At 39.1% G+C, this 15,102-nt stretch overlaps 1 protein-coding gene across 5 annotated transcripts in view; it reads left to right on the forward strand.

The window, feature by feature from the left end:
- Window positions 1-15,102, forward strand: part of kiaa1328 (KIAA1328 ortholog) — a 134,739-nt gene that overhangs the window by 18,469 nt on the left and 101,168 nt on the right. For all 5 annotated transcript variants that reach the window (XM_073064217.1, XM_073064219.1, XM_073064218.1 and 2 more), the window contains one exon: window positions 13,597-13,715. In XM_073064217.1, coding sequence (XP_072920318.1) covers window positions 13,597-13,715 — 119 coding nt within the window. The remainder of the gene's footprint in view (window positions 1-13,596; window positions 13,716-15,102) is intronic.

The following is a 15,102-nucleotide window of genomic DNA, read 5'->3' on the forward strand; positions in this document are numbered from 1 at the left end:
ATTAATAAAAGACAATGGGCATAAGACAGAATACAAGTCAATCATCAGTGACAGGGATTTTATTGGAAAGACTTGGGGGGGGGGGGGGGATTAATTTGCACTTGGAGATGTAAGGATTAAATTGGCTTTATTTAATTGGGCATCCTGTCCAACTAATTTGGCTAGCATCAAATAGGTGGGTTACTGGGCGGCATGGTTCATGGGGTCAGAAGGGCCTCTTCCATGCCGCACTTCTAAATAAGTATAAATAATTAGTGTTTATCAAAAATGTTATTAAGTGTGTTGATGAGGGAAGTGTAATTGATGTAATTTATGTGAACTATATTAGTAAGACCTTCAATAAAGTCTACATGGGAGACTTATTCAGACAGTTTATGGAATTCATGGTAACTTAGCTTGTTGATGGCATGTAGAAGGTCACAGCTGAAGTCTAATGGCAGTGGTGCATGTAAAAACTGGGGCTGAGATTCTTGCTTTTTGTTATATACAGTACATTAACAATTTGAATATAAATGTAGATGGCATGATTAATAACTTTGCAGAGGTTATGGTACAGCAATATAAATCATTAGTTTCACAGCCTCTGTGAAGTGTCTAACTATCTAATAAGGTCCACATGAGGTTTTTCTTAGCTAGCATTGTGAACAATGATGCACGGCACTGGTGAGATTACACCTGGTACATACATGCAACCCTGTAAAAGTATCAGCAGCAATGGAACACACCTGGAGTCTGGTGTTGCTGTTAACAAATCACTATTTTATTAGTAATTACGTAATACTGTATAGTAACTTAAACCAGGTAAACTAAGAGTTAGCAGTGTTATGCATATATAAGTGTGTAAATAAAGTTCCCAAACTCATTCTAGCACAGTTGGCAAGAGTTACAGTCTTACGATGGTATGTAAGAAAGTCAGTTTAATCCTCAGGTTAATTAATGCAAGGTATTTGTAATCCAAAGGCAAATGTTGTGAGAAGGCAATTACGTCAATATTCCACAGATTCTACAACAGCAATACAAAATAACAATAGCAGTAGGTTTTATCTCCGAAGTTGTTCCACTCCACACACGAAGTATCACTGACAGTGATCTTCAACGAATATCCTTTCAACACAAGTGGTACCACACCCAAATTCAGCTACAGAACACCCCAAAGTGGTGGCCACAGGATGCTCAAACAAAATCCACGTATGGATTATCACCAACAGTAGCTTATCACAAAGGGACCATCTTCAAGGGAAAACGGCCACTCAGGCAAGATTAGAGACACTGGTAGATTCCACAAGGTTACCCCATCCACACAACAGGATAGCCACTTATTCAGTTCCATGACATACGAAATAACTCCAACAGTGATTTGTCACAGGGGTGCCTTCTTCAGTGAACTACCACACCCAGACAACGTAAACACACAAGTGGTATTCACAAAGGTTTTCCCCTCACCAGAGAACCCACTCCTGTGGATTAACTATGTGGCAATCACACTTTCGTATTTGAATGGAATCAAACTCACCCTCACGGGCTACTTGGAGAGAGAGTCCAAACAGTGATCTTTTTGTCACTAGGTTTCTTCTGTTTCAAATCTTCCTCTCCTCTCCTCTCTGCAAACTACTTCTAGTTACAGCACTTGTGAGAGGCATTTATCAATACACTGAATTGATCTCAACTCACCCCTTTGGGCTACTGAAAGTTTAAACTAGCGACCGCACTCACTGGTGTCTTTCATTGACCGAATCTGTCTTGACTCTGACTGTGTGTGTGTCTCTGTGCCCTTGTATATTCAAAACAAGCGGCAGAAAAAATGTAAACATTCATTGTCCATCAAATAACTCCACCTCTCTCACCATAGTAACCAAGCAATTTTGTAGTCAGCCGGAAATTCAACAGTGTCCAAAAGTCATTCTCATTCTCTCGGCATTTTAAAGTGACAATCCACAGAAAAGAATGAACCCTAGGGGTATATAACAACACCTGTATCTTGTTTTGTTCTTTACCACCACGTGTAGATATCTTGCCTTGGAAATGTATTACTGTACCTTTTTGTTGTGGGTGTAAGTCCATGAAACAGCTTTGTAAGAGTACTAAATGAATTGCAGAGGTTCAAAAAAGTGCCTCATCTTGAATTGGGGATGAACACTAAATGGAGGCATTGCTAAGTTTGCTTGCAATCCTGAAAAACAAAATAAATGGGGGGGGGGGGGGGGAGAGGGATTTAGGCAAGTGTTGAGCAGGTTGTTTCTATTCTTGTTGAAGAACTGAACTATTTGCCTATATCAGCTGCACTGTCCCACACCTAAAAATTGTTGGGTTGAGGCAATTGTACATTACTATTAATTTCTGTTAAATTAGTTGATCAATTATGTCCCCTTTTCTGTTGATTAGGGTTGCTTAGAATCTTTTTTTAATCTGTTGTCCAACTTACTGTCTTGGAAAAAACTATGGTAAGGCAATTAATATCCCAGATATTTCATTTTCATTGCTCATGAGCATTGTTTCTACCCTAATAGTCTAACCTACACTTGACTTTTTTTTCTCTTCTCTGTGATTGTTGAATACTTTAGTTTTTGCTTTGCCTTCCTAATTCTTTGCTTTATCTTTGTTTCCTTTTGTTATTTGTTACTTTGTTTTGTTTAATTATGCTTTTACATTCTAGTTTATTTTTTCTTTGTAGTGTGATATACTTGTGTTCCTAATAATCATTTTTTAAGTGCTTTGTACTTTGAGTAGGCCTTTATAGTTTACTTTTACTGGTTCTGTTCGCATCTGTTTAAAAATCATCTTTCCAGTTGACTGAGTTTGCGCTCCTGTCATCTGCTCTTATCAAATTTGTCTTGTTATTATGTTATGACTGTTATATAATAGATATAATTTGTGGTTGCTTCATGTATCTATACTAATTAGTTAGCTATTACTAGATCTAGCAATGTTCTATCTCATTTAAGTTTTCTTCTATTAAATACTGAAAATACTCAAAATGTCTGCCGTGTGAGTTAACGTTTCAGGTTGATGACCTCTCACCTGAACAATGATTTGAGATGTTAACTGCGTTTATTTCACTGGGTGCTGCTTGGTCTGTTGAGTATTCCCAGTATTTTCTGATTTTTTATTTTTATATATTGGATTGCAACCATATCCAATCTTTTTTAAAGGCAAACACGATGAAATCTGCAGATGCTGGAAATTCAAGCAACACCCACAAAATGCTGGTGGAACACAGCAGGCCAGGCAGCATCTATAAGGAGAAGCACTGTCGACGTTTCGGGCCGAGACTCTTCGTCAGGACATCCAATCTTTTGTTTCCTGATTTAAAAAAAAATCTGAATAACAGTATTCCCAACATCTTCTAAAAAGATTTTATAAAATCTTTATTTCCTGTATCCTTGTTTCCTCTACCAGTTATTTGTAGTTAGTGTAAAACCTTTCATGATTGTTACTTTGTCTTTCTTCTTCTCCCCCCCCCCCCCCCCCCCACTCCAGTCATCTCTTTTTCCACTGTTAGGTCGTTTATATTATTCTTCAGTGTGATTAATTACCTTTTCCTCTTTATATTGCCATTATGTTGCTTCTAATTAGTACAACTAATTCAAGACCTTCTACTCGTACATCATTCCTAATTGTTAGAATCTGCTTTATTTATCAGTTCTGCTCTTTATGTAACCATGTTTCAATTATTCCGATTACTTCCTCACTTTGGGTTATTGCCTTTGCCATTTGTTTGGTTGCAAGGTGCTTTAGAGTCAAGGTTTTAATTTGTCCTTGATTTTTAGTATTACTTTAACTGCATCAGTATGAATCTTTACAAGCCAATTATGTTACTATATATGTGTAATTTTGATAGATAAAAGACAGTTTTTGAGTGTAACTAACAGGAATGCAGAGGTGTTTACCATGCTCATGTCAAAGGCTTAATACTTAAATCATTAAAGAAAATGGTGAATATGATGAATTAGCAAGGTTGGCTCAATTTGTAATCACATTCCTGCTAAGAATTATGACAACCTGCTCATTCAAAGAATTAACTATTTTCAATCTCTTTATTGTATGTTAAATCAATGTGGGAAATATTTCCAACGGAACTGATGGATTAACATTTATCGCAGTCTTTGTTTCTACAATTACAGATCAAAACTAATTCCTGAATTTTTTTTAGGAAGCAAAGCTTTTCCTCACAGCATCATGCGTCTTTTAATCACTGTAATTCTGTAAACTTTGGTTCTTCACCTCTCCATTAATCAGCTTGCAGTGATGGGATTATACGCCTTTAATCGGCATTTACGGCATTATCTGGACCTAATTTCTAGCCCCTAATAATTTTTCAGGGTGCTTGAATAAAGCCTGGAAAAGATGGCCCATGTTTTTCCCAAGCTGAAAAGGAAAGGGTGGAAGTGTAACAGTTGAGGACAAGTGTGATGTTGGTCTATTCACAGGTTGAGATGGAAAATTGCATGAGTGGTACAAGTAAATAGAGGTTTAAGAGATGAGTTTCACAATACGACTGTTTAGTTATGTTCAAACATCAATTAAAAACACAACTTGTCATTTAAAGCTTAAGTCATTTTACAATTTTTATGCCAGTTATCCACTAGAGGGCATAGATAGCAATAGGATTACAATGTAAAGTCTGCTGTGATTATTACGTTTTCCCTCATGAATTTGGGTGAAAACATCCATAAAATAATGCATTTAAAATGCAATCCAATATGTCAAAATGTAAGTTTTATCTTTTCCCTGCAATCAAATTCAATCTTGTGACTTTCTTGTGAATGATGCATTTCAATGCGTGCTGGACAATCACCAGTAAGTAGATGGTAACACCTTATTCTTCATTGTTCATCCTTTATTGTTACCAATATGAGATGAATAAACTTTTTTGCATTGCTTCCCTATGTAAAATTTGCAGGCATGACCTCTTGGACAATAGTTCCTTTTGCTTTGAAATGCAGTGGAACTGGTCATGGCTTCACATATCCAGGTTTCTTCTGGAACGTCTACCAATTAGTAATTCCTCAGTGTCTTGCCTTGTATTGAATTTGGTGTATTCTGCTGAGGAAATAAGGAAGATGCACCACAATCTGTTCGATGTTTCTTATTTCCTCAGCAGAGTACACCATATACAACTTGAGACCAATCTGCTGGAAGAACTCTGCAGGTTAAACAGCATTGGTGGGAGGAAAGAAAATTGTCAATATTTTGGGTCAAAACTCTTAAGGACTGAGTGGAGAGGTGCTCCCTTGTCCATACCTATCCCTTCGACTGCAATGGCCATCCTGAACTCACAGTCAACTTCCCTCCCTATTCCCACACTGACCTGTCCATTCTTGGCCTTCTCTACTGCTAGGATGCAGCCTGATGCAAACTGTAGGAGCAACTCCTTGTATTCCACTTGGGTAGTCTATAACACAAGATTAAAGATTGTTTGTTTATTGTCATTTTTCAGTATGTTAGTGTTGATATCAACATGTGTAATGATCTTGAAATGTTGGCTAGCCTTTATCAATAATCAGACTGGCACTGCTTCATTAATTCAAAGCAACAGTTCTGATATGAAGCTGCTAATGTTTTTCATGTCCCTCATCCAATTAGATTGTATTGTTAATCAGTAGGATTGCAAAGTGAGATGTGTGCTAAGTTATTCCAATGACCTCCATCATTGGAAAGCAATGCAAGGTGGCTTGAAGGCAAAGAGCAAAGATTATAAAATCTGAGTAGCAAGACCTGGGATGTGAAGGAAGCAGGGGAATATTGAAGAGCACAAGTGACTGCAGAAAAAAATCAATTGGAGTCATGTTCCCTACAACTGGGCGCTTCTGCATTTTGCTGGAAGTAGCTGTTTTGGTGCAAGTTGCTAAGATTTAAGGAGTTGAACAAGTCTTCTAGTAAGACTTGAAATACTGATGGATGTGCTGCAAGAACAGTGATAGTGGAAGCACTACAGAGAGCTAAAATAATAGAAATTTACTGTGTAAAAGTAGGCCGTTCTGCACTTTCTATTTTATTCCAGTCAGATGTGCAGTGATTTTAGATATCCGCTTCCCAATGTTTGGTTATGATTCTTCAGATACTTATTTGGGCACCTTTTTGAAAGTGAGGCTACAAATCGCCAATTCTTCAGAGAGCAAGGTTCCAGCTTCACTACTTTGTTAATGTTTTTGTTAATTCCTCAATATATCTTGAGGCTTTGGGTTGTTGGTCTGATATCTTAACCATGGTGTCACCACCATATAGTTGTTAAAGAAAGGAAGTAGGTTAAAACCAAGGGATTAATTTTCACTCTCTTGGTAAACTATTAGAATCCATTTTAAGAGACAGTTCATTTAAAATAAAGTATAGATTAGTCAAAGGTAGTTTTGTGCGAGGTTTGTGCTTGACTAATTTGATTGAATTCTGAGGTGATTGAGGTGGTGTATTAATAATTGAGAGTTTGGAAAACAGGCTGTTTTTAAAGCAAAAAGGTCATGCAGTCTGAGGGATGGGTCAGAGGCAGTGGAAGATTGCTTCAGTAACAGAATGCAAAGATTGATTTATTTTTTAAATTGAATTCCTGTTATTGATAGGGTTCCATGGAGCTTAGATGTAATAGATATAGTTAACAAGTTTGCAAGCATTACACGTTCAAGTGGTTAAGTTGAAATGGCATAAGACATTGATGAGGCCCAATTTGGAGTATTGTGTGCAGTTTTGGTCACCTATCTACGGGAAACATATAAACAAAGTTGAAAGAGTACAGAGAAAATTCATAAGGATGTTGTCAGGTCTGGAGGAGCTGAGTTATAAGGAAAGATTGAATAGCTTAGGACTGTATTCTTTAGATCATAGAAGATTTGATAAAGGTATACAAAATTGATGGGTATATTCCACTGAGGTTCCATGGGGTTTTTCCATTGAAGTTGGGTGGAACTATCACCTGGGGTAATAGGTTAAGTGTGAAGGGTGAAAAGTTTAAGGGGAATATGAGGGGAAACTTCTTCGCTCAAAGGTTCGTGAGAGTGTGGAATGAGCTGCGAGCACAAGTGGTGCCTGTGAGCTTGATTTCAATGTTTAAGAGAAACTTGGATAGCTACATGGATAGTAGAGATATTGAGGGCTATGGTGCTGGTGCAGGTTGATGGGAGTAGGCAGTTTAAATGGTTTCAGCATGGACTAGGTGGGCTGAAGGGCCTGTTTCTGTGCTGTACTTCTCTATGCCTGTATGAGTCTGTTTCATCGTTGCAGGGAGGTGGAAAGATTCAGACTGCAGTATGTTCCGGTCATTTGGGTAAGAAAAATCGTGTAGAATTTCATCCAGGAAAGTGGAGGGTAGGTAGTGCAACCAGTCAGGGAACATGTGGGAAGATATTGAGTAGTGAAAGAGCAGAAAAATCAGGGTGCTTAAACATACCAGGGCAGACAGGAGAAAGTTTGAAAATGCTTATGAATGGCTTTCCATTTTCATTTGGGGCACCAAATACAAGGACAAATTGCTCGTGCAAAATTGTGCAATTAGGCCACAGTTTGATCATTGCCACCATATTAAAGGAACGTGAGAAGAGAGTGCAGAGAAGGTTTAGAAAGATGTGGTCAGCATTGATAAATTGAAGCTGAGGAAAATAAGATAAACTGGGGTTATTTTCTTTGGCTCAGGTGAAGCAGAGGAGAATCGATTTGTAAGGTGTCATTTATATAATTATTAATGTTTTTTTTCATTTATTTTCTAGGGCTATTCATTTTCATTGTTGGCGAGGCCAGTATTTATTGCCTGTCCCTAAATTTCCTTGTAAAGGTGTGTTGAGCTGCCACTGAAACTGCTGCAGTCCTCCTGTTGCCATTGATAGGGATTTCCAGTGTTTAGACCCAATGGCAGGGAGTGAATGTGATTATATTTCCAAATTATGACGTGCAGACCTACTGGTGGTGAAATTCCCATTTGTTTTGGTGGGAGAGAGAGGCCTGAGAGGGCCACTGTCAGTAGCCTAGGCAAATGACCACAGCACATCTTATCAGTAGTACCCAAAGCACTTGCTGTGTACTGATGATGGAGCAAATTAATGTTTAGAGTGGGGATGGGTTTTCTTGAGCATTGTTGGCACCAGACTCATCCAGATAAGTACATGCATTCCATCATCTTCCTGACTTGCATCCAGTAGATATATTGAATAAAAATACCCTACTCCTCTTAGCAGACCAGTAGAACACTTGGTGGGGGGGGGGGGGGGATGTGGGTGTAGGTGTTAGATATAAGATAACTAATTGAAGGATTAGAAAGGAGATTACATAATTCTTTATGTCTGGTGATTAACGGTCTGGAACTCACAACAGGAAAAATGTTAGAGGCAGAAACCCATCACAATTGGACAGTACTTGAAGAGTCAGGGTTATATCTTGGTGCTAGAAGATAGAATTAGGCCAGTAGCTGTTTTTGTTTTTCAGTTAGATATTTGATTGACTATATTTCACATCTTCTATTTCTTAAGATGTAGAATGTGGGCATTCATCCCATTGCGTCTGTGTTTGCTCCTGGAATAATCCCATTCTTCACTTATTGTTTGTACTGCTTTATTATTGTCACATGGACCATGATACAGTGAAACGCTGGTTTTACTGTTTATACAGATCAAATCATTACATTACATTGAGCTAGAACAAGGTTTAAAAAAATGCAGAATGAAGTGTAAAAGGTATTGAAAAAGTGCTGTGCAGATAAACAAAGTGAAAGATCATAATGAGATAGATTGTGAGGCCAAGAGTCCATTTTATTGTTCAAGAGGTTCAGATTCAAGATGCTCTAATGTCATTTCCAGTACACAAGTGTAAAGGAGAACAAGGTAGCTGTTACTCTGGATCCAATGCAGCACAAAAAAACAGAGTCAGATAAAGAACACAGTAATTAAAAAAACGCACCAAGTATAAATACATAAGATGGCTTGTAGACATTGATGGTATGTCCATAAACTGATGCTGGGCACAGGAGTGTCTGTACATGAGGTGGCTGACAGGAAATGATATAGTAGTGGTGGAGGGGGTGGGTCAGTGGGTGGAGGTGTTAATGAGCCTTACCACTTGGGAAAAGTAACTTTTTGAGGCTGCTAGTCCTGGTGTGGATGCTACATAGTCTCCTCTGTAGTGGGGAATGAGGCAAACAGTTCATGTGCAGGCTGGGTGAGATCCTTCACAATGTTACAGGCCCTTTTCTGGCACATCTCTGTATATTTGTCCTTGATGGCGAATAGGGCATCAAGCAGTTTTTACCTACTTGTGTCTTACCTATTCTCCATTAGATGCCTATCAGGTTCCATTGATTCCTCCGTCACCCTAACTTACAGGAGCTAATTAACCCAACAATCAGCATATTTTCAGTATTTGGCCAAAACAAGAGGACTCAGATGAAGCTAATGTGATCACTTCTAGAATCAAGCACCTGAGTTCAGGATTAAACTTCTATAGATGTAAGTGGAGAGCATTCTGACACGCTGCATCACTGTCTGGTATTTGGGGTGGGGTGGGGGGGGGGGGGGGGGCTACTCCATAGGACTGAAAGAAGCTGCAGAGGGTTGTAAACCTAGTCAGCTCCATCTTGGGTATTAGCCTACAAAGTACCCAGGACATCTTCAAGGAATGGTGTCTTAAAAAGGCAGTGTCCATTATTAAGGACCTCCGGTACCCAGGGCATGCCCTTTTCTCACTGTTGCCATCAGGTAGGAAGTACAGAAGCCTGAAGGCACACACTCAGCGATTCAGGAACAATTTCATCATCACTACCTCACTTATTTTAATATACAGTATTTGTTTTTTGCATGTTTTTAATCTATTCAATATACATATACTGTAATGGGTTTATTATTATTATTTTTATTGAACTGCTGCTGCTGTTAACAAATTTCACGTCACATGCCGGTGATAATAAACCTGATTCTGATTCTGAGTTGCTGGAGGTGTGTAGCAGTAGTGCTCCCTGCTGTGCTATTCAGTGTCCTAGTACTTTCCTGTGTGCTGGTAGGCTTCCTGTGATTCAAAATGTTGATGCATTTCATTTTCATGATTGACAAAAGTTAATTAGACATTTTCTGAGTCATTCGGTGAGATCTGTAGAGGGCAGCAGTCACCATGATTTGCATTTTTGTACTTGAAGAGAAAACTTTTTGTTTGTGCATTTTTAGCTGGACTTACAAAGATTTTGTAAGATCTTTTGTAACATCGTGATTTTGTTTTCTGAATTGATTTTGGAGCAAACGTGCTTTACTTTGCTTGAAGCATTATTTCTAGGTCTAGGGCAATAGTGACTGGTTTACTGGTTATTTGTTCCCTAATTTATAAATGTACAGTCAAGAAATTAACTATAACGTTGGCTGGTTAAGTGCTGTTTGGCAAAAGTGAGGCAATTGGCAGATTATTTTTGCAACAGCAATAACCTAGCTTGATCAACAAATTTTGACTGAGGTGATTATTTTCAGAGTACTTAAGTGACAAAGAAGTGCAAAGTTTACTCTACAGTGTCCTGGAAGTAAAATGGCTGTTTGGTTGCAGGAACAATAAATGGGTCTGTATGTTGAGCACAAGCTTTGCAAAGAAAGTCAAGTTGTTTGAGGACTTGTGGAATTAATGGTTGAGTTCAGTTTAGTTCTCATGAGTGAACTTTGACAGCTGACAAACATCTAACCTTTCAGGTCAAATTGTCTTGTCAAAATGTTCTAAAATCACACCAGTTTGGAAGAAGTTGAATTTGTAAATTTTGGATAACTTGCAAACCAATAATTTGTTTTCCAGGCTTCTGATTGTAAGACATTGATGCAGATGTTTTAGGCTGTACTCTTGGTGGGATTTGGAAGTTTCTATCTTGACTGAAAGTGAACAGCCCTGTTTCAGAGGGTTGTCTCACTCGTATACACCAAGGCAGTTTAAAATTGTTTCGTTTTGTGCTCACTGATCAGTTCATGACCTTTCTGTTCTCACTTGAAAGGTTAAAAATAAAGTAGATGGGAAAGATATTTTAGACAGTTTTTGGATTTTACAAAATTAAATGACAGCATCTTTCAAAATTGATTTAATGAATATATAGATGGGTGTTGGGGTCCTTAATAATGGACAACACTTTTCTGAGGCATTGCTCTTTGAATATGTCTTGGATACTACAGAGGCTAATACCCAAGATGTAAATGACTAATTTTAAAACTTTCTGTAGTTTTTGGTCCTGTGCTGTAACCACCCCCCCCCCCCCCCCGAAAACACCGAACAGTAATGCAGCCTGTCAGAGTGCTCTCCATGGTACTTCTACATAAGTTTTCGAGTGTTTTAGATGACAAGCCAAATCTCTTCAAACTCCTAATGAAATATAGCCACTGTCATACGTTCTTTATAGCTGCATTGATATGTTGGGACCAGGTTAGATCTTAAGAGATCACAGGGGCGCCGCAGGGAACCGTACTCTCTCCGGTCCTGTTCACCCTGTACACATCAGACTTCCAATATAACTCGGAGTCCTGCCATGTGCAGAAGTTCGCTGATGACACGGCCATAGTGGGGTGTGTCAGGAATGGACAGGAGGAGGAGTATAGGAAACTGATACAGGACTTTGTGATATGGTGCAACTCAAACTACCTGCGTCTCAATATCACCAAGACCAAGGAGATGGTGGTGGACTTTAGGAGATCTAGGCCTCATATGGAGCCAGTGATCATTAATGGAGAATGTGTGGAGCAGGTTAAGACCTACAAGTATCTGGGAGTACAGTTAGACGAGAAGCTAGACTGGACTGCCAACACAGATGCCTTGTGCAGGAAGGCACAGAGTCGACTGTACTTCCTTAGAAGGTTGGCGTCATTCAATGTCTGTAGTGAGATGCTGAAGATGTTCTATAGGTCAGTTGTGGAGAGCGCCCTCTTCTTTGTGGTGGCGTGTTGGGGAGGAAGCATTAAGAAGAGGACGCCTCACGTCTTAATAAGCTGGTAAGGAAGGCGGGCTCTGTCGTGGGCAAAGTACTGGAGAGTTTAACATCGGTAGCTGAGCGAAGGGCGCTGAGTAGGCTACGGTCAATTATGGATAACTCTGAACATCCTCTACATAGCACCATCCAGAGACAGAGAAGCAGTTTCAGCGGACAGGTTACTATCGATGCAATGCTCCTCAGACAGGATGAAGAGGTCAATACTCCCCAATGCCATTAGGCTTTACAATTCTACCGCCAGGACTTAAGAACTTTTTAAAAGCTATTATTAATGCTTTTTGAGATAGTGATTTAGATGCATATCATATTTTTTACTGAGTTAAGTATTGTATGTAATTAGTTTTGCTACAACAAGTGTATGGGACATTGGAAAAAAAAGTTGAATTTCCCCATGGGGATGAATAAAGTATCTATCTATCTATCTATCTAACACCCAGGAACTTGAAATTGAAATTGCTCTCTCTCTCCACTTCTGATCCCTCTATAAGGATGGGCTTGTATTCCCTCATCTTAACCTTCCTGAAGTCCACAATCGGCTCTTTCGTCTTACTGACATTAAGTGCAAGGTTGTTGCTGTGACACCACTCAACTAGCTGGTATATCTCACTCCTGTACGCCCTCTCATCTCCATTTGAGATTCTACCAACAATGCTTTTGTCATCAGCAAATTTATAGCTGATATTTGAGCTTTACCTGGCCACACAGTCATGGTATACAGGGAGTAGAGCAGTGGGTGAAGCCCACACTCCTGAGGTTGCTCCAGTGTTGTTCGTCAGCCAGGAGGAGATATTATCATCAATCCGCACAGATTGTGGTCTACTAGTTAGGGAGTTCAGGATCCAATTGCAGAGGGAGGTACAGAGGCCCAGGCTCTGTAGCTTATCGATCAGGACTGTGGGAATGATTGTGTTAAATGCTGAGCTACAGTCAGTGAACATAATGGAATATAAAAAAAATCTCTAACATTTATTTTTCTGGACAATGAATGTTTGGAAATCTAAAATTTTGTGTGTTGTTTGAAAATCTAAAATTTGCTCTTTTCCACTGACACTAATGGAGAAGATAAAATAATAAACATCTAAAACAAAACTTATATTTAAAAAAAAACTAGGGTGCCTAAGACTTTTGCACAATACTGTAAATGCTATTTAACAGCATCCTGTGTATTTCCTTTGATGCCCATTGGTTACCTTTTTTGCTCTCATTATGTAAGTGAACTAGGGCACAACTTCTGATCTGCTACTGCCATTGTTAAAGAATTCATTTATCTTCTAGCCCAGTTCATTCTTATTTATTTGTGCTTTCCTAAAGAGCCACATGCTATGTATTTGCAGGTTTAATCAAAATGTGAAATAATGCAACATTCACCTTTTTCTTGGTCAGTTATTTTTTTTCTTTTTAAACTTATCCTATGTTGGAAATGAAGTGTAGAAGAAATTATGTTTTAAGTTGGTATAAAATTCCTTGTAGGTATCTGTAATTTGTTCATTTGGCAAGCTGTAATATAATTTGCAAAACCATTTAATGATGGATAAAGCATCTGTTCTTTAAGAGCTTCTTTTCGCTTTCAAGAGAAAAATTGTTTCTCTGTAATGTTTCATCATGAAATTGCATTGAGTAAATTTTTTATTGTTTTATTTTTCCTTCCATTACGTGATTTTCTTTGACTTGCATTATACCCTTGCAGCAGCAGTATAAAAAATGCCAGGAACTATTGACTGTTTACCAGAATTATTTGTCTGAACAGAAAGAGAAACTGAATCAGTCATTGCGTGACTGCAACAATGGTAAACTGGAGGTAAGTCGCAAATTTTCCAATTCAGTGTGCTGGAAATTTTGTGGGCAGTAGAGAGATAAGCTATAGATGTGTGTAACACTTACCCAAAAGGCTGGTATATGTCTAGGGGAAAAGGAGATCCAGCCACACACCAACCCACCTCCCGTACACGCAGGTGCTGTGAGAATCGAATTTATGCCTCGCGCCGCTCACCGTATCAACTTCACACCAAATACCGTTATGAAATACACTTTATAGAATTTACTAACATTAACTAAAGAAGTATTAGGCAATACAATATATATACAAGGAAAGAAAAAAACAAAAGGCGCCAACTTATCAAAGTTCAGTCAGTGTAGTGCACATCGTAGGAGCTCAATCAACGAATCATCCGACAGCCACGTCGTCGCACCTGGGACCACCCCGGTGGTCCTACAAGCCGTCCAGCGCCCGTCCACCTTCCTTGTCCGTCTCTCCTCCCGACTCTCCTCACACCCCAAGCCCGCGCAACCCCTCCCCCAAGTTCCCAGCCTCTCAAAACACAATAACATTCCCCATTGATTAACAAATGAATACAATTACCATATCAGCCATTCTAAAGCGAAACAACGGCGAGAGAAACATTTAACAGACAAAGAAGCATTCCTACTCGTAACAAACCAAAGAAGCCCTTTTTAGTAATATACACAGGACATTGTACATGTGATAGAGGTATAAGTGAATGAGGGAAGGGGGATGGGGTTGCTTTTTTGATAAAGGAGGACTTAACAGCAGTTTTTAGAGATGACATTCTTTGGGGATGGTCCACTCAGGTGGTATGTAGAACATAGAAACAAAAAGGCTGCTCTAGTGGGGCTATATTACAGACTTCCTCCCCATCCCAAAATTGATCAAAGAATAATAAGGTCATATTAGTGGGAGATTTTAATTTCCCTGGTATTGACTGGACCACCCAGGGCTTGGATGGAATGAAATTTGTCCAGGAACGTTTTGTGGAGCCTCATTTGGGAGGTGTAGAAGTAGTTCTCCACTTAATAAATAAGGTGACTGAGGTGGCAGTCGGGGAGCATTTTGCTTCTAGTGATCATAATTCCATGAGTTAAATAAGAGTGATGGAAAAGGATAGGACAGGCCCATGGGTTAGGTATTAAGCTGTAGCAGGGCTAATTTTGGGGGAATTAGGTAGGATTGAGTAAAGATCAATTGCGAGACCCTGTTTGAAGGGTAACAAATGAATGGCAAACTTAAGAGCCAGGACGGAACATTCCTGTTAGGGTGAAGGGTAAACCTGACGAGTTTAGTGAGCTCTCTCAAGAAATATTGAGGCCCTGGTTAAGAAAAAGAAACGTGCTGCATTGGGTTTAGGAGGTTGGGGAATGAGTGAATTCCTGGAGGATTATTTTTTAAA

Source organism: Hemitrygon akajei, chromosome 13 (genome assembly GCF_048418815.1).
Source record: "Hemitrygon akajei chromosome 13, sHemAka1.3, whole genome shotgun sequence".
Taxonomy (NCBI): Eukaryota; Metazoa; Chordata; class Chondrichthyes; order Myliobatiformes; family Dasyatidae; genus Hemitrygon; species Hemitrygon akajei.